The 23,745-nt window shown below is 35.8% G+C and overlaps 3 protein-coding genes across 5 annotated transcripts; 1 reads left to right on the forward strand and 2 right to left on the reverse strand.

Moving 5' to 3' along the window:
• Nucleotides 1-108: 108 nt before the first annotated feature.
• Nucleotides 109-13,912, reverse strand: LOC110833039 (putative ATP-dependent RNA helicase DDX60). Of its 3 annotated transcripts, none has more exons than XM_087354381.1 (8): nucleotides 13,403-13,910; nucleotides 11,833-11,980; nucleotides 7,237-11,324; nucleotides 6,988-7,093; nucleotides 5,575-5,862; nucleotides 4,366-4,522; nucleotides 2,840-2,976; nucleotides 109-1,388 (listed from the first exon to the last, which is right to left on the reverse strand). In XM_087354381.1, the coding sequence occupies exons 2-8, from the start codon at nucleotides 11,965-11,967 to the stop codon at nucleotides 1,089-1,091; spliced, it is 5,211 nt and encodes a 1,736-aa protein (XP_087210507.1). In that variant the 5' UTR covers nucleotides 11,968-11,980; nucleotides 13,403-13,910; the 3' UTR covers nucleotides 109-1,088. The 3 variants fall into 3 exon arrangements, with proteins under 3 accessions (XP_087210507.1, XP_021926313.2, XP_087210508.1); XM_022070621.2 differs by having other exon boundaries at nucleotides 11,833-11,983; XM_087354382.1 differs by lacking the exon at nucleotides 2,840-2,976 and having other exon boundaries at nucleotides 1,264-1,388; nucleotides 11,833-11,983; nucleotides 13,403-13,912.
• Nucleotides 13,913-14,005: 93 nt separating this feature from the next.
• LOC110833036 (uncharacterized) lies at nucleotides 14,006-15,579 on the forward strand. The gene is made up of 2 exons (XM_022070614.2): nucleotides 14,006-14,154; nucleotides 14,420-15,579. The coding sequence occupies exon 2, from the start codon at nucleotides 14,426-14,428 to the stop codon at nucleotides 15,350-15,352; it is 927 nt and encodes a 308-aa protein (XP_021926306.1). The 5' UTR covers nucleotides 14,006-14,154; nucleotides 14,420-14,425; the 3' UTR covers nucleotides 15,353-15,579.
• Nucleotides 15,580-18,232: 2,653 nt separating this feature from the next.
• Nucleotides 18,233-23,440, reverse strand: LOC110833037 (thioredoxin-2). Its single transcript, XM_022070615.2, has 4 exons — nucleotides 23,206-23,440; nucleotides 22,608-22,712; nucleotides 21,901-22,026; nucleotides 18,233-20,589 (listed from the first exon to the last, which is right to left on the reverse strand). The coding sequence occupies exons 1-4, from the start codon at nucleotides 23,227-23,229 to the stop codon at nucleotides 20,527-20,529; spliced, it is 318 nt and encodes a 105-aa protein (XP_021926307.1). The 5' UTR covers nucleotides 23,230-23,440; the 3' UTR covers nucleotides 18,233-20,526.
• Between the last annotated feature and the right edge of the window lie 305 nt (nucleotides 23,441-23,745).

A 23,745-nucleotide genomic window follows, 5' to 3' on the forward strand; every position in this document is an offset into this window, starting at 1 on the left:
TGACACTAGGTATAACCATAATATCCCTTAACATTTTTAATTCCTTTGTAAGAGTAATGCAATCTCTTTAATAATATCACCATATTTTAATTCAAGAAAATGCTCCACTAATTACCAACAACTTTATTAAAATACTTTGTAGCTGAAATTTTACATATATAAAATTAGGAAATTTTAAAAATAACATGCACCTCATTTTCAAACATAAAATTTAAGGGTTAATACAAGTGTTAAAACATAATGCTTTCTTATACATGCCTCATAATTCACAAAAACAAGAACACCATTAAGACATCACTGCAAAGTTCATAAAATTTGGGACAACGAGGACAATCTGTCTGTTGACTTTATCAAAAAATATACCAAAATAAACTACAGATTTTAATGAAAATTAAATACTGCATCCAAAGAGCATAACATATGCATTTCTTCTCCTTCATGATAATGCTCGGCCTCACACGAACCCATGCACGCATACATACCTTAGTCAATCACAGTGACGAAACGTACCATTACTCCTCATAAAGCACACAACCCAAATCTTGCAACATTTCATTAGCCCACTAAAAATAGATTACATGGGAAACAATTTAAAGATGACAACACAATGATCACGTCTGTAATTGGTTCTGATGCTGTAACAACACATTTACTACATACACAATGCTAATGTATGCACTTATATCACAATATTAATCTAGAATCATTCAGTGTTCAAAATGTATTTTTAAAAAATTAAAAAGCATTTAAAAAATACAGTATAACCTGTTAATTGATATGTTCCAGAAGTTTAATCTTACTGTAATAAATCTAGCAGCCATTTTGGAGATAGATCCTAAAGAAAGTTGTTTTTTTTCCAGTGCTGATAGTATCAAATCTCATACATCCAATAGTACATCTGGAGAGACAAATGGACAGATAGATATTTTTCTGGGGGGGAATGCACTTGGAAACAATTTTTCTGATAAAACAAAGCCTGGCCTGATTTTGCAGACACTTATGGGAAACAAATTAAAATCGAATTATTAATATCTTACTTACCCTCAACATTCACAGAGTATGTAAGACCTGCTGGTAATATAGCAACGTTAATCTTTAGAAATAATTCCATAAGCTTTACTGAAATTGTAAGAGTAGTTTTTTTCTACAATATTAAGTGTTCTTATAATCTGATCATTTTCATCAATCGGTTTAAGTTCTGACAGGGTAGTCTTTAAGACTTTCAATACCAATGAAAAATCACACAGCAAATTATAATCTTCACCTTGCTTCAGACCATTATCATCTTGGATTGCAGTGAGTATGCCATGGTTGTAGAAATCCCACGCATATCCATTGTATGTTCTGTGGAGTTCAACAATGGGCACCACCTTCACATCTGTAAAAACCTGTCACAACCATATATAAAAAATTTCAGAAAAATTTAACAAAGATGTAGATAAGTAACCTTAAAATATCCAACAACTTTCTATCAATTTTATGATTTATTTAACAATGATGTCAGTACTATAGTACAGAATGGTAGAATGATTGCAAGGGATATCAAAAGAAGTGGTTATGGTCTAATTTAAGGTACTATCCTGACATCCGCTTGGAGGAAATGAAGAAAACCATAAAAAAAACCTGTCTCTTGGCCAAGATTTAACCTCAGACCTCTCAAAAATGTCCCACTTAATGGTACCTGCACCTTGTCGTGGTGGTGGGGCTTGAGTACCTCAGTGATCCCAAGAGTTATGCTGGCGGTAGCAGAGCTACTGGCAGGGCCTCCCTAGCCAGATTCGTCGAGGGGGAGAGGTCAGACTAAGACAGGTACCCTAGTCCTCCAGGTTGGGGGTTGCACCGTAAAAAGGAAGATGTTTCGAAATCTCAATCGAAGCCTCGGACAGACTGGACCTAACAATAGGACCGAATGGAAGAGGAGAATTGAGGAGGCCATGGAACGAATACGGACCGGAGAGCCATAGAAGAAGACCTCTCAAAAATGAGTACTAACCACATTACCATGTCACTTTGTTACGACAAAATTCTAATTTCAGACGGGATTATTTACACACACACACACACACACAAAGAGAGAGAGAGAGAGAGAGAAGGGGTTGGGAAGTTTAAAAATCAAATTCAGAAAGAAATTGATCTAATTTCAAACAGTGTTTTCTTCAGTCTCAAACTTAAGAGATCTTTCAGAGAGCTATTTTTGCTTTTGCTTTTGCAGTAGCATGCAAACTAACTTATCCATCACAGCTGTAGCGATTGGCTAAACCAGCATGAATCAACTTGTAAACAAAATTTGTTTCTCCCTCTTCCTGCATATTTCTAGTTCTATATGCAACATCATTATCTTAACTCCTCTGACTATCCACTCATCTCACTATAAATCTTGCCATATCATCTGGTTGTATTGCAATATCTTGAAATTCTGGGGCATACAAACATAAGAGACTGAATAGTTTTCTATCTTAAAGTTAAATCCTAATTTTCATAAACATACAACATTAATTCTTGGACATTCACAACCTTATCTCTATTCAGAATATGACTTGGTACAGATTCAGAAGTGACCAAGGCAAAATAAGTCCTGTGAATTTGCCAAAATCTACAAACTTACATAAATTTATATACAAAACTTCAATAGAAGATGGCTGCCTTCTGGGTTACTGCACCATGTAGTCTGGTAAAAGTCTACTGATGTTTCAGAGATCCATCGCTCTGACGATGGAGGCAGCAAGGACCTCTGAAACATCGGTAAACTTCTACCAGACTACACAGTGCAACAACCCAGATGACAGCCATCTTCAGACTCACCACCATGAAAACCTCAAATCCCATAAAACTTCCATACCTGGTGGCGAATGTTAGAGATCATGTTATGATGTGAATACAGTCCCTCATCTGTATGGCCTGACAGTGCAGCAAATGCAGAACAAATTGTTCTAGGCTCACAGTTCTCTACTATCCACCTCTCAAGATTCATGGGACCTGTGACGGATAAGGAATGAAAACCAGCTTAAAAGGCAGCAACTCCAGAAATACAAAATGTGATTACAACAAAATGTCCATGGTATCTAAAGACAAATAGCACATATGGGCTCACTCACATAGCACGCTGAGCTTGGAAAATAAGAGAGACTGGAAAAACAACATACACTACAGAAGCATTCATTCTGCACCCTAATGAGTGGTGTGTCTAGCCAAATGTTCGTTTTTAGCAGCCAGCCAAACAATTCACTTGCACAACAGTCTAAATCAGTTAAATTGAAAATATGGAAAGTTTCTGCTGAATGAGACTGTTCCTTTATGTATAAATTCAATATTTTCCAAGTAGTTTAAAAAAAATCTTGGGTTATGTAACAGAGTACACAATCTGAATCTGAAAAAATCAGGTACGATTGCACAAGACATACATATTACCATCCCAGCATTTATGTAATACTTCACATTACCTTCTTCGAGTCTATAAATATAAAATGAAAGTTATATCATTACCTTTCATCATGTAACACCGTTACATACAATAATATTTATTTTAGTGAAGTTCTCGTCTTAGCTTAACACCAAGAAGCATTCACCAGGGTTCATGAACCTTTGGAAATTTGTATTTCGCTTAACTGGAGTACAAGTCAACTCTATGGTACCCAGTGATAACTACATGTACCATCTGCTTCACCATTCTGGAACTTTTCATTTTGCCCATGAAGTATATTTGTCAATTTCATAACATTCTCACAGAAAATTGTGATTATTTCCCTAAACAACATTTACCAACTGATCTTTGTACTGAAGATGTTTTGCATTAGGAATTTAATATTTAAATATAATACACATAAGCTTTGTTGTCTGTGTCTGAACTCATACTGAAGCATATCCAAAATCCATCTTCAACTTAAAATAATTCATCTAAAGGATCATGAAATTTTCCTTAACATTCATGCATAGTGCTTATTTTGTGCACCCAAAAGGTCTCTTCTGAGTCACTATAAGACATCACAAAATATTATCCATTCAGGAAAGAATATGCAACATCCTTCTCTTAAAACCAAAACTGTCAGTCTGGTCAACGTGCAGTGTTGGCCCCGTTCAGTTTAATTGTACCAGGCTCAGCTAAGCATGCAATGTGAATGAGTGTACTATGGTTATATAAAATCTTAGCTTCAACATCAACTGAACGCAATCAAATTTTATTGGATAATAAGCTGTGTAAATACATCCATTGTTTTCAGAGGCAATCTCAGTGTAAAAATATGCGATTCAGATTAAATGACAAAAATTGATATAAACTGCTAAGTCAACTTATGAGACCAAAAATAGAGTCACACAAAGTACAATAAAATGATATCACAAATGTTACATATTAAAAAATGTTGTTACCTTCTGTATATGGTTTAAAAGACTCTTTTGTCTCAATACGAACTCCTGACACTGGAAGGGTATCGTCATCTCCCATTCTCTTGGCACAATCTTTTGCCACAAACCTGAAGTAATTGTCATATATATACATGACTTCCTCATTGTACATTTCCAACGCCTGCAGCACACACAGAACCAACATTAACAAGGTGAAGCAAAAATGAATTTGTGGCAGTACAGCAAACTATGTTTTACATACACCAGAAATTAACCAGCAAGATAAAGAATCAAAGGAAAGTTAAGAATAATGGAAGTTACTGGCTGCTTATAACTAGTCACTGGAGGTTAAATGTCATTAAAATAAATATTAAAAGGTCTTCACAGCGCTCAGTGTTCTGATATCCATGAAGAAAAATTAACTATTATTATCAATACAACAGTAAAAGAGCTAAATTTGGATCTGTGGTACGTCGTCGGTCCTTCCACGCAACAAACAGTACTTACATCTTTCTCAAGTAAAGGATTTTATGCAACTCTGTAGCTACCAATTCAAAATAAAATAAGTTTGCATTAATGAAAACTTTCAATTTAAAAAAATACACTATTCTTTGTTCCTTATTTAGCTCCTTACATAAATATGCATTTATTTACTTCCTAGTAACACAAAATATAACAGATATGTCAATTTAATGGACATATATTAATCTCATTCAGCACATACGTGATCAATTTCACAAAATGTCTTCAGTAAACATAAAAATAACATTTCTGAGACAGGAGCATAAAACAATGTAAAATGAAAGGCAGAAAATATTCCCCAAATTCAATGTGCTCTTTCGATTTATTCACAAATTAAAATATATTTAATTCGAATGTTGCATATTTTTTAAGGATTTGTGGTCAAGTCACATTTAAGAGTACTTGGTCTCCTAGCTGAATATTACAGCTAACTAACATTCCAAAGTTCAATCTATAAATAAAAAATGTGAAGGCAAAAATTATGAAACAAATTTGCAGAATAACATAACAGACAATATGGTAACAAATTTGTTTGTGTGATAGTTGGCCAACATTCCACTGCAGTAATAATTACTGGAATGCTGGCCACTTATCACACAATCATATTTAATTGCACTGCAAAATGGCATTTTAAAATCCTGCTGTCTACAAATACACAACAGATATTTAAAAAATAAATTCAAGGTAACATAAAATTATGAGTTCAATTACCTCCTTAATTTCTGGTGGAAGAGGGGGCAACACAACTTTGGAGTTGTAGTACCTAACACCTTTTGCTGGCTTTCGGTAAATGAGAGGTGCAAATAAGTAGCTTAGAACAATAACCACATTCATTTGTGTTTCCTTGGAGATTGTTCCATCTTCCTCTGGCATACAGAGCTCCCTCAGAGCCCCATTTCTCATCAGGTACACAAATGCCAAGTTTCCTGGTTCGTGGTAATGAAGGTGTGTTACAATACCAGTACAAAATTGTGGGTTTCCTTCATCATCCAACAAGCCCTTTAAATAAAACACATATAGAATTACAGTTTCTCTCTGCTAACCAAAATATTTTAAAAACTGTATCCATCCATCCATCCAATGGCAATACAGCCTTGGCCTCTTCCAATCCGGGAGGTTTATTTGTCTTTGAAATGTGCATTTATGAGTGGTGAGTGCCTCTGCACAATTTCTTCTCAATCCTGATTTATCTGCTAGAGCCATCTAGTAGTGAATCACGAGAGACATGGGTGAGAAATGGCAAATGAATGTTGCTTATGAAACATCTCATTCATGCTCGTAAAGTTCTTTTACATGCCGCAAATCTACGACATGGGACTGCCGGCTTTACTTCCCCTCCTAGGAAGTTGTGCTACAAATTTTTATCACCTTTAAAAACCCATTTACCTCAGACGGGTTTGAACCCGTGATCCTTGGGTCCGGTGGTGAGAACGCTAACCACTAGTCCACTATAAATTCAAAGTTAGATATTGAAAGGGAGATTACAGCCACAGGACATGAAGCTGTTGGACTGTGGATAATACAAAACACACAACCCCAACCGCCACACATGTGCACAAAATGATGAAAATAATGCCACATCATGTTTCTGCAGCTGATGCAATACTTGAAATCAGTAGACATAATTTTAACTGTTTTGACACTTGCCACAGAACACACCGTGCCCCAAAATTTTGTTACCAATTGATGCAATGTCTTACTCAGTACCTCCTTGTCAAGATATGCAATGCTAAATGCTTCACAAACAGCAAAAAACTATTTTGATGCAAAGTAATATTCAAGAATAAATACACATTCTGCTAGCTCGTCTGAGCGGCGGCCTGGCAACAACAGTGACCTTGATACTTGAACTTCACAGGAGTTTGGAAGAGTCTATTACATAAGGGTGCACCTGCATGTGAACGTAAGTTTTATATTGTATTATTTGTTGCTGAGTTGCATTTTAAATGGTACACCCTTCATTACCAGTAAAGGCATAGTCTCATTCTCCACAACCATGGAAACATTTGAAAGCTAGCCTGCACTAGAAACTAGAAAACAATGAATTAACTGAAGCAAACATAAGGTATGTGATTTACAATTTTTTTACATATAATAAAATTTATGTACATCATCTCGACTCACCTGTAGCATCAGTAACTGTGTTGAGAATGCAAAGAAATGTTTCATTTGAACTTTCAATTCTGGAATTGTTTCATACACCAAACAGCAGTTCAACAATGTAAGAGCCCTATAAACCAAAATTGACTTTGCTAAACACTGCATAAAATAACCATTTCTACCATGCAGTAAACACATTGAAAGTGTAGCACCTGATCATTTTAACCCAAGGCAGTCAATATGTAAATGCAAGTACTCAAGCAAAATATGTACCTGGACAGGGAAACATTGGTCATTTCTTCACTGTGGGGGCCATCACAAGTAACATCGTTCACCATCAACAATAATCGCAGAACCATGGTTACATTCAATGGGAAATTGCCAACCATGCGAGGCAATTTACCTAACAACAATCTGCGCATCTTCCGTTCATTCAGACCCATGAACACAACACTCCCTGCATTGTCAAATCCCCGTCGACCTGCTCGACCTGACATCTGCTGAAACTCTAAAGGATTAAGAAATGGACTATCTCCAACAACTGCTACTGTCTTACAAGGCATATGGATGCCAAGAGCCAATGTGCCGGTGGCAAACACCAAATTCAATAATTTCATCCGGAAAAACATTTCAACAGCACTTCTCTCTTTGGAATTTAATCCGCCATGGTGCAATCCTACACCCATACTTAGACCACGAGGAAAGATACCTCCTTGCTTGTGACCTACAATCCTTAGCCTGCGTTCAACAAACTCTATTATCTTCTCATCTATATGACCCACACCTCTGATTAAATCGGGGTGTGCACATGAAGATCGCAGCAAATTCAACGACGGCTCATACTTATTTCTGGTTGTAAATCTTGTGGACACTCGGGAATCTTCATTAACTTTACCAGCTCTTTTACCATCTTCATCCCATTCCTGCATTCCATCATCATCTTCGGGTCTTTTTCTACCTTCTGACTTCTTACCATCCTCACATTTCTGAGCAATATCTTCATAATATTCTGTGGCAAAATTAAAAAGGTCACTAATTAATGAGCGATTGTATGAGAAGACAATAGCTGGCAGCATTTTGCGTTCCTGAAGTTCTTGTATGAATTTAATAAAATTAATTCCAATGAAGCTCCTTTCGCTCAAATTACCAAGAGGTTCTGTAACTGTCCTTAATGCCATTACAACTGATTCAAAAGCTGGGCCTTCTTCAGTTGCCCAATTCTCAAGCAATCTTTTCAGTTCTACCTCAAAATTCCTGACCATGTTTCTGGAAATGAATCCATCCATGCAAACAGAGAAAAATATTTCTGGATGTAGCAGTTTTAATCGAGAATCTTGCGGACACGCAACATTCATGGCAATATATAAATCACGTACTTCCTCTGGGGAAAGAGTGATGCTTTTAGGAATTCCCCTCTCTTCATTTATTACAGCGCGATCAAGGTATGCACAAGGATGAATATGATGGAACTGCCCATCTTCACAAAAAACATGTTTTCTGAGATCAGAATGGCGATCTCTGTACACAACTAGGTTCACTTTATAGAAATTATGATTATTTTCACAGCCATTTGTAATGTCCTGCTTCCGCTTAAACTCCTGCATGTTTTGAAGCCATGTGTGGAGAGATTCTGGGTCTTCCACTGTGGCTGACAATGCAAGAAATGGGCACTGAATAAGTAGCAGTCCACATTCCCAAGAAAAACCACCCATCTGTCCAGCCAAACAATGGATTTCATCAAAAATGACATAACGCAAACTTCTTACCCAATTACGCCTGCACGGAGAAAGAAGCAGCAATGCAAGACACTCTGGAACTGTGACCAGAATTTGACTGTTGAGTCCATTAACGCGATATTCTCTAGTGAACACGCCATAAACTGACTTACCAGGTGGCATATCTTTGTTCTTAAATCTTGCATATATGGTTGCTGCCACTTGGTTCACCAACGCTTTTGTGGGTGCCACGTACACAACTACACCGTCATTACTCTCACGAAGAACTTTTTCCATGCAGTAGTACGAGGCATATGTCTTTCCTGATGATGTTGGAGCTACCACCAAGACAGACTGATGTCTGTCCACACTATCAAACAGTTCTCTCTGCCATTTATCAGGTTTGAAACCTTCAACTCTATTATCTGGCATACTTTCCGATTCCCTCTCTAAATCTGGACCCAGATGAAGCAGCTGAAAGTCAATCCAAGACATTTCAATGGAATAGGATTTATCAGAAGTACCCTTTGGAGGACCTGGTAAATTCCAGCATTGGGCAATTCTTTCCAGACCCATCTGCCACAAACAGTGTCCTAGGAGTTCAGAATCTTTATCATTCAATGCAATACCATCAAAATCCTTCAGTATCTCCCGGATAACTAGGAAGAGTTCCTTGGCATACTGAAGACTGTCGGAAATGACGCTAACTCTTCTGCGCTGATTTTTCCACATGCACCAAAGGATTCTCACTTTATAAATCAGTGTATTCCGTAACACTTCCTTTGTCTTCAGTCGTCTCTCCAACAGTTGCACTTCATTCAATGCTGCAGAATAATCATCCCTTTCTTTGTATCTTTTGTATTTCTCCTTGAAGAAATCTAACAATTTTCTGTCTGATTCCTCAGTCTTTGCTTGTTTTTTCCTACAATTATCTTCTATTATTTTTTGAGCATTCTTCCCAAGCTTCTTAGACTTAGAACTTTTCTTCTTATATGCATTTCCACTTTCACACACAATTGTCTTTGTACTGTGATATCTTCCTTCAATACTAGATCCATATATTGACATAAAATATGCATATCTACCTTTCGTCCTATGATGTTTCTTCAACTGGTATCGATCCATAGGTCGTTGCAGGTTATCATCACGTACATGGTCATATTGATCAGAGATCAGTCTTTTTGAATGCCAGTGATACTTCTCTTCAAAATTAGAATTTCTGGTAATATTGACACACGTGTCATTATCATCATCATTTTTCTTTATGTCTGGAACAAGATCTTTACAGAATTCAAAAGTCAGAAAACAATTTGTTGTCACTATATGCTTTAGATCATAACAGGCAGGTAGTGAAGTAGCAATTTTCAATGTGCTACTATTTTCCTCCTCCTCATTTGTCTTTTCACTAAATTCCATCCCCTGAATAGTCACAGGGAACTTCAACAGTGGTTTTTCTGTAAGTCTCACCACGTCCTGTAACAGCTTTTCATACGCAGCCAATGTTTGTGTACCCAAAAGAATTTCCTCACAAGCTCCATGCTCGATCACATAATTTACAACAAATGAAAACAGGTTTCCATGCCACAGATCAGACACAGTATTAAAATTGTAGTTTGCAGTCTGGCCAACACGAAGGACTTCCTGCAAAACACAATTCATGTGTCTATGAATATGTTCCAAAAAAACTGTAAATGTACTGGTGTGGGCTACAACTGAAGGGCAACCTCGGAACTTGAGAGGCAAAACTTCTAAGAGTGAGGAGTATAGCAGAAATGCACGCATCCAGTCTTCCCGAGGCTGCGGGGCAGAGGAGTCCTTCAGAAACTCTGCAGCCGCAGTCACTGTGACAACATGCCTTACATCGCTCTCACCTTCCACGGGGATGAGCGGTGATGCTACGGTCTCTAACGAAACGAGCGGAGGTTTGCATTTCTCTTCTATCGTTTGAATAATACTGTGCAGCAGCTTTCTTAACTTTCCATGCCCAAGTTTGGCTCCAGGTGGGAAAAAAAAAGCATTCAAAGTAGAAACAGTTAACCTCACATCATTCGTGTCAACGCAAGGTAAATATAAACCCACAAGAGAGTAGCAGATGCTGACGTGAAATAGCAGCTCTTGCACCACATGATCCTCATCGGGAAACAGTCCAGTATATGTATCCATCATTTCAGAGTCAGTCAACAAGAAAGCGCAGTTACGCTTTTCAAGTATGTTCCTGAAGTTTATGTCCCATATGCTGTCAAATTCATGGACTCTGAACAGCATGTTAAATCTCAGGTGAGTTATTAGGGCTGTCCTTGCTAGAAGAAGAGTATGTTTGCCAGACCAGGCTTGAGACCAAATATTAAAAAATATTATTTCAAAATTCCCACCCTTTCTGGAGAAGAGTTGTAAATACCGTTCGCATAAATAAATGAGATGCAGTAACTGTCCACCATTCTTTACATCATAGTTCACATCTCCCATAAGATGCAACAACAAAGAATCCCCATCCACAAAAAATATTGCCCCATTGGAGAACATGCTGGTAATGTCTTGGAATGAACCTTTCAGTAACTTGGCTGTCACTCTCTCAATAAGTATCAGCATTAATTCGAGTGCCTCATTCTCCTCGATTTCCTCTATTTCATTCAGGATCTTTAAAACCTGTAACAGTAAATTCATACTAATTTCAAACAGTGAGAATCGTGTAATATCTGTACAGATAAAATAGTTAAAATTAAAAGTTTTCTGGGAATTTTCCATCGTCTAATAAAATAATAAAATGAAATGGCATTTCAGAGATGGGACTCTATCTCCATCTTCAGGTATACCTACTCAGTTGGGCCCAATCGATAGAGATAATCCCTATCTCCGGATAAAATCCAACCATCGTGCAAGGCAAATTCTTCCTATATGCCAGATTTAAATACATTAGAGGTTAACTCTATATGTTACAACAAATTAAAGAATGTAAAACAAAATTTCTGTAATATATTTCTCCTATAGAATGTAATGCTACAAAATATGATGAATTCCTCTCGGGCTATACCAGCTGTGTCAGATGGTTTAATGGAGAAAACACCATTGTTTCGAGAACCAGCTTCGTCCTCACAATTCATTATACTTAATTGCAGTGAAAGCTTCAGATCATAATGTTACAACAAAAGCGTACACTATCCTCTCCTTCAAGCTCCTTCTTCAAGTTGTCAGGCTTCAGAGACTCAGAAACAGCCTCGATGTCATCTTCAGAATCAGAATCTGTCTCACATTCTTCAGAATCATCACTCTCTACATGTGAACTCGCCATAGCAATGATGCACCTACTAAGAGACGTAAGACATAAAAATGTAACAACTTTCTGTTCACAAAGATGGAACATAAAAATTGAAAGGTAAGATATTATGCAATGTTGCAACCTCCTAATAATAACTGCTTTTCACAGAGGACATAATTTGGAAGTTAAAACTAAAATTTTTCATTACTGCCGAGCTGTATCAGCTGGCATTCCGATATTTTAATATCGACACTGTCAGAAGGAATTGCAACATATGTTCACATATTGTTGCAGCTCGTCTCCACACTTCATCAGTCTTGGCCAGTAAAATGTCTAACCTGTTTCTCACTATCTATTACTTTCATAATTCTTCCAACATGTTCTTTCTTGAAGATTTCTATCTTCTGGGTTGTTGCGCTGTGTAGTCTGGCAGATGTTTACCAACGTTTCGGAAGTCATACTGCCTCCGTCATCAGGGTGATGAATATGACTACACAGCGCAACAACCCAGAAGACAGAAATCTTCATACTCACCGCTCATTTCACCACAGCCTACTAGACGAGACAGGGCAATGCATTTATTTAGAGAAAATAGCTTTCCAGTTTTATGTTAAAGGTTTAACCTGAGGCTACCATACTCGTCACCACGATAACAATAAGAACATTTCGCTGAAGGGTGTTTCTTTTATTCCAAAGTTTGCAAGTTCTCCCAGCCTCTTGTGAAATGTTCTGCCGGCCAGTTGCTACCGCACAGTGGAAGGGATGAGAACTTTGGCTAGTGACCCATCCCAATTTTCAATACAAAAATTTTCTTTGTACTGTAAGGCTTCACTTGCACTTTTGAGATGACTGTGTAGTGGTATTTTCAATTATTGGCAGTCTAATATCCAAAGAATGCTTCATTTTAGTTGGTAATTATGTTGCTGGGAACAATATTAAGTTACTTTACTTTTATTAGCGATTTTAGTGATTATGTTAGTAATAGTGAATAATGAATAAGATTGGCACACTCCTGCAAACTTCATTTTCCTCCTTAAGTTTAGAAGAAAAATTATAATAAAGCTTGGTAAGCATCAACCAAGAGGCTTTAAACTTTAGCAGAGTGGGAAGAATCAAAATAGGTCATTATCTTCTTGTTGGTTGATAAGAAAAGTTTGTTGCCTGTAAATGAGGAAAAGAAATCATTTTTCTGTTTCATGTTTTGTCTGGGGGAAATGTAATTGGACAGTAATAGGTATTAAAGATCTAAACAAATGAAATAACAAATAGTCTCCACTGTCCAAACTGAAAATTACAATTACATTGATAACATTATCACAGTTATGAACATATCCACCTTAGTCATACGAACAAATTGAGTCATTGTATTTGTATTTTATCCCCACGATCAAGCCATAAGCCCTGTTTTAAACTACACATAATGCCTTCTAAGACCAAGTAAACTAAAACACAGAGTATCCTTACTCACCTTGGTTAATACAACTATTGGACAGACCACCTGTATCTTGTAGACAAGCACAAACTGGCTACCACGCCTTTCCTCAGCAAACAATAATTGCCACGTTGTTTGGACGTGTAAGGGTGATAGCTTGGAATACGATTTGCGCACGTGCGCACGCGCATAATTTCCTTGTATGGAAAACAAACGTCCTGTACGCTCTTCTTCTTGGTTTCTTTGGTCTTTGTGCTTTCAAATATGCCTACAGTATGTTATAGTTCGTTGCATTATACATTGCTTCCATGACATTATAAGTTACAATTACAAAATCGTGATAATGAGTGACCGGACCACACCTTTAGGGAGTATCAACCAAGGCTGAAAACATAACACTAAAATTTACCCGAGTTTAGTCACAATTTTCCCTCTATGAGTGCAAAGAAAATAGGATCCGTATGGCGATTATGACGTTATTAACGAGCCATTGACCGATCAAGTTAGAAAAATTAAAGAATACCCTGTTGGTTAAACACTCTCAACTTTGTCTTTCCAGCAAAGAAACATATGACCACAGATGACGACACTACGGAAATACACGGCTGGTTACTTTGCTGTTCACTTTCTCAGCCCCCTGCCGTGCATTTCCGTAGTGTCGTCATCTGTGGTAAACATGGCGAATGTGGCCAGACTAAGTTTATGTACACGAACTCACAAACGTAACATTGTATAAACTGCATTTTCATTATTATCTATATGTGATTTAAATCCCCCGAGAATTGGATGTAAGTAATACATTTTCAGATTCTGGTTTTATCGGAGTTTAGAAAGCTTCCATTAAAGCACCCTAACCTAACTGTTTATAAATAACATTTGTAGTAGTAGGCCGAAAAGACGTCAGTGTCCATACTTCGTTAGTTGTAGGGCATACATAATATACCGATAGGTTAATATCCTTTACTTTTTACTTTTATTTGTAGTGCTGAATTTTGTAATTTGACAATCTCAATTTTGTGAGGTTAATGTTTTCTTATTCTAATTTTTTTACAGATTAAAATGGATAACAGTGAAATTATGTGTGTTGAAGTTCAAGAAAATGAAAATGGTGAAATAATTTATGTTGAGAAGGTGGAAGGTGATGAGTATGCTATGGATGACGATTTCTGTGTTGTTGAATGTGAAATTGCAACGTCTGGTGAGTACACAGAGTTTTCAAGTGACAATGATCATCCTCAAACATGCAGCCCTAATGAACCTGTTGAAATAATATTCTTGCGTAACTTTGATGGAGATGGGGATGGTTATCCAATTATAGTAAAAGAGGAAGTTAGGTCAGATGTTAGTGATATTGACGAGAATTTAGAAAGCAGTGTTGCTGTTGGTAATACTATAAAAACGTATGTTAAGAAACACCAAAGCTTTGTTAAACTAGAACCAGTACAAAGTGATAAATACATTAGACATCAGACTCCAACAAAATTTGGTCCTTCAACAAAAACTGTGGGACAAAAACAGAAACTGAATGCTCTTCTCCAAGTTGCTAGTGGTAAAGTAAGTCAGATGTCTCAAGCATCATCTCAAAATGAAATTAAGTCAACATACGAGCAGTTAATGAGCAGTTCCAATATACATATAAGGCGATTAAATGCGTTTGGCCAACAACGACCAAAACTCTGGTCCCATCGTGTTGATAGAAGGAATTTTGATAAGGGCAGTCTGCTCAGTAATATAAACATCACATCACATCAGAAAGTCGTAACAAAGGAAAATTTACCAAGAGAATGTAATATCAAGGAAGAGGACTCTAATATTTCAAGATATGAAGTTGATTCTCTTGAAGTACAGACTGTAGTTGTGAAAAATGTGAAAGAACTACCCTTTCAATGTGAAATGTGTGATAAATCTTTCAGGCAAGCAAGCAGTTTGGTGATACACCTCAAAGTCCATGCAGGAAAATATGCAGACAACTGTGTTATAAGTTAAAGAGTAAAATCGTGCAATATGTATATAAAAGTATGTGGTATTAAAGAAGGCTAATATATAGAATTCAAGAAATATGACATATTTATGTAGTTGTTATAATGAAATTGTATGTGTTCATATTAAAATATATGTATATATAATATGTGTATGTCATTTTGGATATTACTCTTAATATAAATATGTTTTTGTTTCTAACAAGATTGCAGAATACAGTTTGTGAACACACATTTATTACTAGTTTTGTTTTCATTGATATCCAAACTTTTTCCTAATATGACCACATTGTATAGTACTACGTTTAGAATTTGCAGATCAGTTGTCACTCACGTATCTTGAAAATTCATGTCTTTGTATTAACAGAACAGAGCTGTTTCTTTGGAGGCCAGTTTCCCCTGCTAATCATCATTCCACAATTGTGCATATTCACCCATTACTGCCCCCATGAGGTGTCACGAAGGTGCTGTTTTCTTACCTGGCACACTTAGCTGGTCTTGCAGAAAATAAAACAAATGTTGGTAAGATAAGTTGTGAGGTATATCTTTTCCAGTATTCCAGATAAAAATTCTAAGATAGTGACAATTTCATTGTAACATTAATAGCCCACCAGTGAAAGAATTTGAAACTGCGCAGGTTGTGGATCATTGGGACTTTAAAAACCACAAAACCTGTGAGTGGCCACAAGAAGCTGAGAAAGAGCGGAAAGGTTAGTCACCTATTTTACATCTGAATGTTGTTTTATTTGATATGAATGTTCATGATTTTCTTGTTATTGCTTACAGATATACTAGAAAAGGTAATTCATTGCATTCCTTTGTGGCACATTGAATTATTATTACTCTAAAAATCTAAAATGCTGAGGGTAAAGTACTCTCTGGCTTCTAGTTAAAAAAAAATTATAATATTTTATCAGATTTATACATTTAAACAGGAGACAGTAAAAGTATTTGGAGAAAATGTCATATTTCATAAGTTTAGTTTTCATGACACGTTTTAAAGTAATGTGTTGGGAGCAATGATTACGAACACTGTCATGTTAAGTGTAAACCTTAACAGGCTCATCAAATTATAAGGCCTATCATTGTATTATTTTACTAGAGTATCCAGTGTGAATTGCTATTTTACATTGATTGATGTTCACAGATGAGAATGTCAGCATTAATAACAGTTCATCTGTGGGAAAATAACTTGAAACATTCAAGTATATTCCTCTACAGAGGAAGAGTAAATTCTAAAATAAATGTCCCATTCTTCATAGCTAGGGACTTCCCCCCCCCCCCCAAAAAAAAATCAATGAGATTGTATCCTAGAGGAAACAGATTTACAAAAATAATTTTTACTTACAGGCTTTCAAGCGGAAACAGGAGAGCTGAAAAACATTTTATTCTTGGAAGACCAATTGAAACTACAGTTGACTTAGAAGCAACAATAATGCCTCTGTCCTTCAGAGTTTGAATTAATATTTCTCGTCTCCTGTAGGATCTGTCCACTCGCAAAATAAAAACGTGTCTCATTATAAATTTAATAACTTACGCAGTTAATCATGAAACTTGACAAACTACTGTTCAAATACATCTGAAATGATTGCTTAGTTAGGTACATACCTAAAAATTCCTTACACATCAAGGTCCATATGGCAGTGACTGTATATCTCTATACCTTGTATGTTGAATAATTTCTTTACGGCTCTTCACAAGCATCATAAGTCAAGATCCATCTTGAATTTCATTTACAAATTTGGTCCACTAACAAGAACAGAACATGGTGCAGCTGAATGGGTTCAACTTGTCAACAAATACAGTGACACCAACACACATGAATTCTATGTATAACAAGTAAGTTATATGTTAATGAATCAGACTCAGTTTGACTCCTTTTAATTTTTCATTATTAATGGTATTATGAACTGTGATAGTACAAGGTGAATTCAAAAAAGTAAGGGCAATATTTAAATATATTCATTGTATGATTGGCAACACTGCTGCCTAGTCATACTGCAGCTCAAGGTCAGACAGTGACACTGTTGGTGTGGTTCAGTTGTAGTCCAATTGTGAGGGGTGTGGCATTAAGGCGACTGCTCTGCTAGAGGTTTGCACCACGGACAAGCAACACTGAAGCAGTCTTGCAGCAATTTCCACAGTTTGCTAGATTCAGTGCTTGAGGCCACTCCGTGTTTTGTTCACTTCTGCATGTAAATGGGTGTCCTTACCTGTTTCTTCTGACTTTAAAGATTTTAATTCCCTCAGACACACACAAAAAACACTATTGCATGTTGCTTGTCCTTGGTGCAAACCTCTAGTGAAGCAGTTACCTTTATGCCGTACCGACTCAGCAAAAATGGACTAAAACTTAATCACAATCTAGTGTGTCACCATCTGACCCTGACCTACTGTATGTCCAGGCCTCACACTGTCACTAATCGTACAACAAAAATATTCCAATACTGCCACTACTTTTTGAATCTCAGACTTGATAACTGTATCCAACTCGTTACCAAACACCACTTCCAATATTTAAAAAAAATTCCAAATCAAAGTAGGAAAATACTTTTCTTATTAAGGTTAAAAAATTAATTTAATATACTTTTTCTTGTACTAATTACTTTCTATTGGTATTTTTGATTTAGTTCATTTGTTTAGCGACCATCTGTTCGTGTTAGGGTTTTTTTTTAAACATTTTAAGAATATTTTTAACCCTTTTCAGTTTTCACTTTTACCTTTCTTCATAGTTAATTTTACACAAAGTAAGGCACAGAACCACAAAGGCTTAGGGGTTCCTCTTCTACTTCAGGAACACAGAAGGGTTCAAAGATCAATCAGTTTGGGAAACACCGCATTAAAATAACTGTGTGATTGTTCCAAAGAATTAAATTATAAGAAGAAATAAATTAAACTGAATCAATTTTATTATTTTTTCATGTTTAAAAAAATATGTGAACCTTACAAAAGCAATACAACTATTTGGGAAAACCCTAATTTGCATCCTTATAAACGCGTTCTTGTAGGCACGTATTTTTACAAATATTTTAAACAGTTGAATTTCACAAGTAAATAAAATGAAGCCATATCAAAATTATTCTTTTACATATAATTACAACTACATATATATAAAGATACCATCTTTCCAAATAGTAGATAATTAGCAGACATGTAAAATAAGCAAACAAACTATTAACACTATAAATGACACTACTGTCATTTAAAGTGTTAATAGTTTGTTTACTTATTTTATATTCTAATACACTACACGGTATGCAAAGTTTTAAGATTAGCAGGCATGAGTATAAGATTCATTATTCATAAACAATTCAAAGTATTATAAGGATAACATTTTTGAGATACTGTCACGCATAGCAAAGTTAATTTACACTTAAAAGTGTGGAATGACTTGAACCTTCTAATGCCATAAAATAATTAGTTACAATACAAGAGTATGCTATAACCCATTCAACTCCTCTCTTTTAGTATAACTATAAAGCATCATAAACATTGATTAAAAGTATTTCCTACGTACACTCTGATGTAAATGCGAACTGCTAAAGCAGCTATGACAAATTATTTGCAAAACTTTGTACGATATTTGATGACGACTTCTACCAGCTTAGTAAGTTTTGTCCTCTATAAAAAAATATATATATGGCTGATCTTCCTTATTGCATTCTTTAATATTATATTCTGATATATGCAAACATCAAATTTAACAGAGTTAATGAGTTATTGCATACTCAAACATATTTTAATCTGACAATATTGTGATGATCATCCTTTCATTACACAAAATTTATAAGTAACCATTCCATTTTTAATAAAGGTTTGAAGCAAAAACAAGCAATACTTACACACCACCTAAAATACGGAAAGCAATAATGGCCGCACGGTGGTCAGACCAAGCTGGAATTATAACTTCAAAACTACAACCACAAATTTTATCAATGAACTCAGAATAAAACAGTATTATAAAAATAAAAGTCTTTGAAATTTTGAACATTACACAAACCGTGAAACGCGTAAAGAATATAATCAAGCTGTACTGAAGATTTAAAAATCTAATTTATACACATATCGAATATTTCAGAGAAGGGCATAAAATGTTATGTTATCCTTTCAGTCAGCTACAGGAACACACCAAGAAATTTGTACAGGTCTCAGGTATATAACATTCTGAAGTAAATACCATATGCATGTATGCCAAAGAACAAATAAGAAAAAGTAAAATAAAACCAGCGACAACTCTAACCAAACTGTCATTATCTGAAGATCTTCTGTCACAGCACGTTCCTTTAATTTCTAATATTAGGAACGTGACATGATGCATGCCATCACATTACATAAATCAGCAGATTACTAATGACAGTACATATTAAAATGAAGCTTCAAATTTCAATGTATCAACTGACCAAGACTGGTTTTATATTTCTCTGCTAGGCTCACTGTAACATCAATTACAGATAAAGAGGAAAAAGGACCCACCCCCAAAAAAGAATTCTATTAATACACTTTGACTTCACCAAATATTAACACATTCACTGCTGTGTGATACAACTGAAACCCACTATCTTATCAATTACTTTTTATTACACCTAACAAAGATAAGTGATAAAAAAAATCTGTTTATCACCATTCTCATTTCCACAATGTTCTTTTTTTGGAAAAATTTTAAGCAGTCGGCTTGCAAACCCAGATCGTATACTCTGCATAAGTTTTGTTACAGACTCTCCCTTTATACTGTAATAATTTCAATGTTCCATCAAAGAAAATGACAATAAATGTACACAAATATGAGACAACATGGTCAGAGACGGTGGCAAACAAGAAAGGATACGTCACACAACATAATCAATAATAAAGCAGTTAAATTACAAAGCATGTGAAAATCAATTTTCCAACTACCAGGAACTTTCTTTTGTTCAGAGGATGAAATTAAATATTTTGAATATTTCAATTATATACATCATAAATATGCAAATTTCTGTATTTACCCAATATGCCAAATAAGTAATTACACTACATGAAGAAACACACGACACAGCTATGCTTTAACATCACTGCCTAATCTGTTAATTTGTTGCATGAAGAATGTGGTTTAAAAACTAATTTATTACGTGCTTAAAACAGACAACAAATTGGTACATTAGCTTCATTTTCTTAATGTGAATACTTCTGCTACTTGTAGAAAAATTACTTATACTTGGTTATGTACTCTTTCAGCGTATCAGCGTTTGCACCAGAAAAGGCATCAAGCTAAAAATAGAAAGAGATTACTATAGTAGCTAAAATGGAACAGAAATATGGAATTTCCTAATGTATCAAGGAAACATATAAAAACTGAATGCTGGGTTCCTATTTTAAGCGGGGTCACTTGTTACCACAGCATGGCACATCCTCAGTTTGAAGATGAAAGAGGTCAACAGATATAGAGGGTAGCTGTGAATATACCGGGTCTACAATTTATGCTGTAACGGCCTTGCTTGCATTGCGTGCTCGGCCGAGTGCACCGTTGGTGTGGGAGAGAGATAGCGCGTTCTTCCCGTGAGTCACAGGCGAATCAGTTTCAGTGCCGCTAGTAACAGCGAACTACGAATATTTCTCGTCACTAACACATGTTATTACATTAATTTTCTTACCTTAAATCACAAAAGATGTTCAAAGTGACTTCCTTGTGCTTGCAGGCAAGCTTCACATCTCGTTAACATGTTTCGAAATACTTGACGAAGCTCTTCTTGGGAAATTGCCGAAATGAATTGTGGTTTCCTGTTCTTCTTTTTATTCAAAACTGATCCCGTACTACAAATTTTTTTTATTAATCTCTCTATCGTGGGCCTGCTAGGAACACTTTCACCGGGAAAATGTCTGCGATATTTACGACGACATCTTCCGTAGGATGAATATTTGGCATATGTTTCGACTAAGAACACACGTTGCTTAATACTATACACCATATTATCAACGTCAATCCGCGACGAGAGACGCAATGAAACTGATTCGCCGGTGACTCACGGCAAGAACGCGCTATCTCTCTCCCACACCAACGGTGCACCCGGCCGAGCACGCAATGCAAGCAAGGCCGTTACAGCATAAATTGTAGACCCGGTATTTATATGTTTGCATTTTTTACGGGTACTCAATGGACATGAAATTCACAACTTCAAAATAAAGAGTTCTTATATAACAGGTAAAACACATCATAACAATTCTGTTTAATATAGCTCAAAATTCTGATTCACTTCCAATTAGTTACAGAAAATTATTGACTCTAATAATATAGTACAATCTATTCTTTTCATGACAAACAACAAATATGATTTGAACCACTTAATTCCTCCATTCTAAATACATGTGGAACGTTGCATAAAGGGGGTTAACTTTTAAGTATTTATGCATGCAACATCAAATTACTTCATGCATTTTTTTTTTTTGGGGGGGGGGGGGGTCCGGTGAAAACTAAGCACTCATTTTAAGAAACTCTTCTTTTATGTAATTGTATTGCCCATAAACTATCTGGGAATATGTAAGAATGTGAAAACAGATGGGTCATAAACATGAAATTCTTACCTTCTCCTGGTTCTTCACAAAAACAAATGTGGGCATTGCAGAGATTTCATAATGAGAAGCTAGGTCCTCACATTCGTCTACATCTACCTTAAGGAAAACAACACCTGGATTCTCTGTAGCAAGTTCCTGTCAATACAATCACAGTTTAGCAAAACTTCATAAATTTTCTGCCTGTAACTTAAATTTCATTTAAATATCCTGCTACAAAATTTATATTGTAATGACAACATTCACAAAAATAAAACAAAACAAAAAGTAGTGCATCAGAGACATAATTAATTCACCCAACGGTCCTAACACATGGAAAGCCTCAACTTGTGAAAACAATGCCAGACTATGACCACCTACAAGCAAGATAACACATACATAGTAGCCATATTTAAAGATTCAGAAGTTACAATTAATTTTCAGCAGCTAACAATTTAAAGCTGCATAAGGAATAACTACGAACAAATCCAATTATACAAGCTGATCACTTGTTCAAGAATACACTGAATGAAACATTCTAAAAAATCAAATTTGGTGTTCTAGTAGAGTGAGATACCAGTTGGCAAATAAACTTCAGAAGTGACATTATGGGGTTGGATTTTATTATTGAAGACAAGGTTTGAACTCTAAAATGAGTAAAGAGACCAAAATAATTTTTGGGTCCATACTTTGAGTTTCATATAAAATTGTAATCCAGTCACTTAATATGTAATACATACCTCAATTTTGGGTCCAATAACTTTACATGGACCACACCACTTTGCAAAGAAGTCTATCACAACCAGGGCATCACCCGCTTCTTTAATCTTGGTATCAAATTCTTTCTGAAATGATTAAAACTTTTCTTAGCAATGCAACAACATATGGTCCAATATCATAAGCACCTCCCTTGTCATGATTAGCGAAATTATTTAAAAATCCATTCTAACATGCCACCCTTGCATATATTCTGCAGCTGTAGTTTCCAGTGCACGATGAAAATAAATTCAATCTATAGAGCCAATATCGGTTTGCCTAAAAATGTCGTCACAACGTGAGAGAATAAATCAACATATCAAAAAATCCCTGCATTCATCAATAAATCCACAATCTTATCTCTTAAACTTTGAAGTCTTCACTTTCATCTTCGTCATTGTGAATTTTACAAGAGTAACACAAAAAAACTCAAGGCCAAATTACATGAATTAACAATTACTGTATGGAATATTTCGCAATACATTTTAAACCCATGTTCTGACCATGTGGCTCAGCACTTTTCGCATTCTGTACAGAACAGACTACGATCCAACTTCATCGCTTACGTGGTAATATGCTTACCCAATCCTTAATGTGAATTGCCATTCTTCTCAGTTAAAGTAAGTAAATACCCTAAAGCTGTAAGGGAATATGCGTTAAACAAGTGAATTTATTCTACGCTTGATAAAGACTTAAATACCCTGCCACCCAACCTTCCTAGTAACTCAAACAGCACCACTCAACTAACAACCGCTATCTTAAAACACCTACTGCAACGCCATGAACAACACAGCAGTGCTCGTAAGAAATATCTCACAGATGATACCATCTGCAGGACTACGTGAATCAGTAAAATTTCATTTCCCGTAGCTGGTAACATCGTTGAGCAAACATTTCCAATAGATTGCGCAATAAAATATTGTGAAATGTGCAGGAATGAATTTATCCGTAAAGCAGCCTTCAAGATATAATTTCATTTCATGCCAGATAATCTATGCATGGTTCGGGAGGATCTATTTTTACTATAAAAATTTGTGATTAGTCGTTGTCTTCAACCAATTTGTCGTCAAAAAATGACGTCATCAACAATGTCAACAGATATTTGTTTACTCGGCATTGTTG

Source organism: Zootermopsis nevadensis, unplaced genomic scaffold, assembly GCF_977971745.1.
Source record: "Zootermopsis nevadensis isolate Lab colony 2312 unplaced genomic scaffold, Znev_1.0 Znev_ptg000023l, whole genome shotgun sequence".
NCBI classification, from domain to species: Eukaryota; Metazoa; Arthropoda; class Insecta; order Blattodea; family Termopsidae; genus Zootermopsis; species Zootermopsis nevadensis.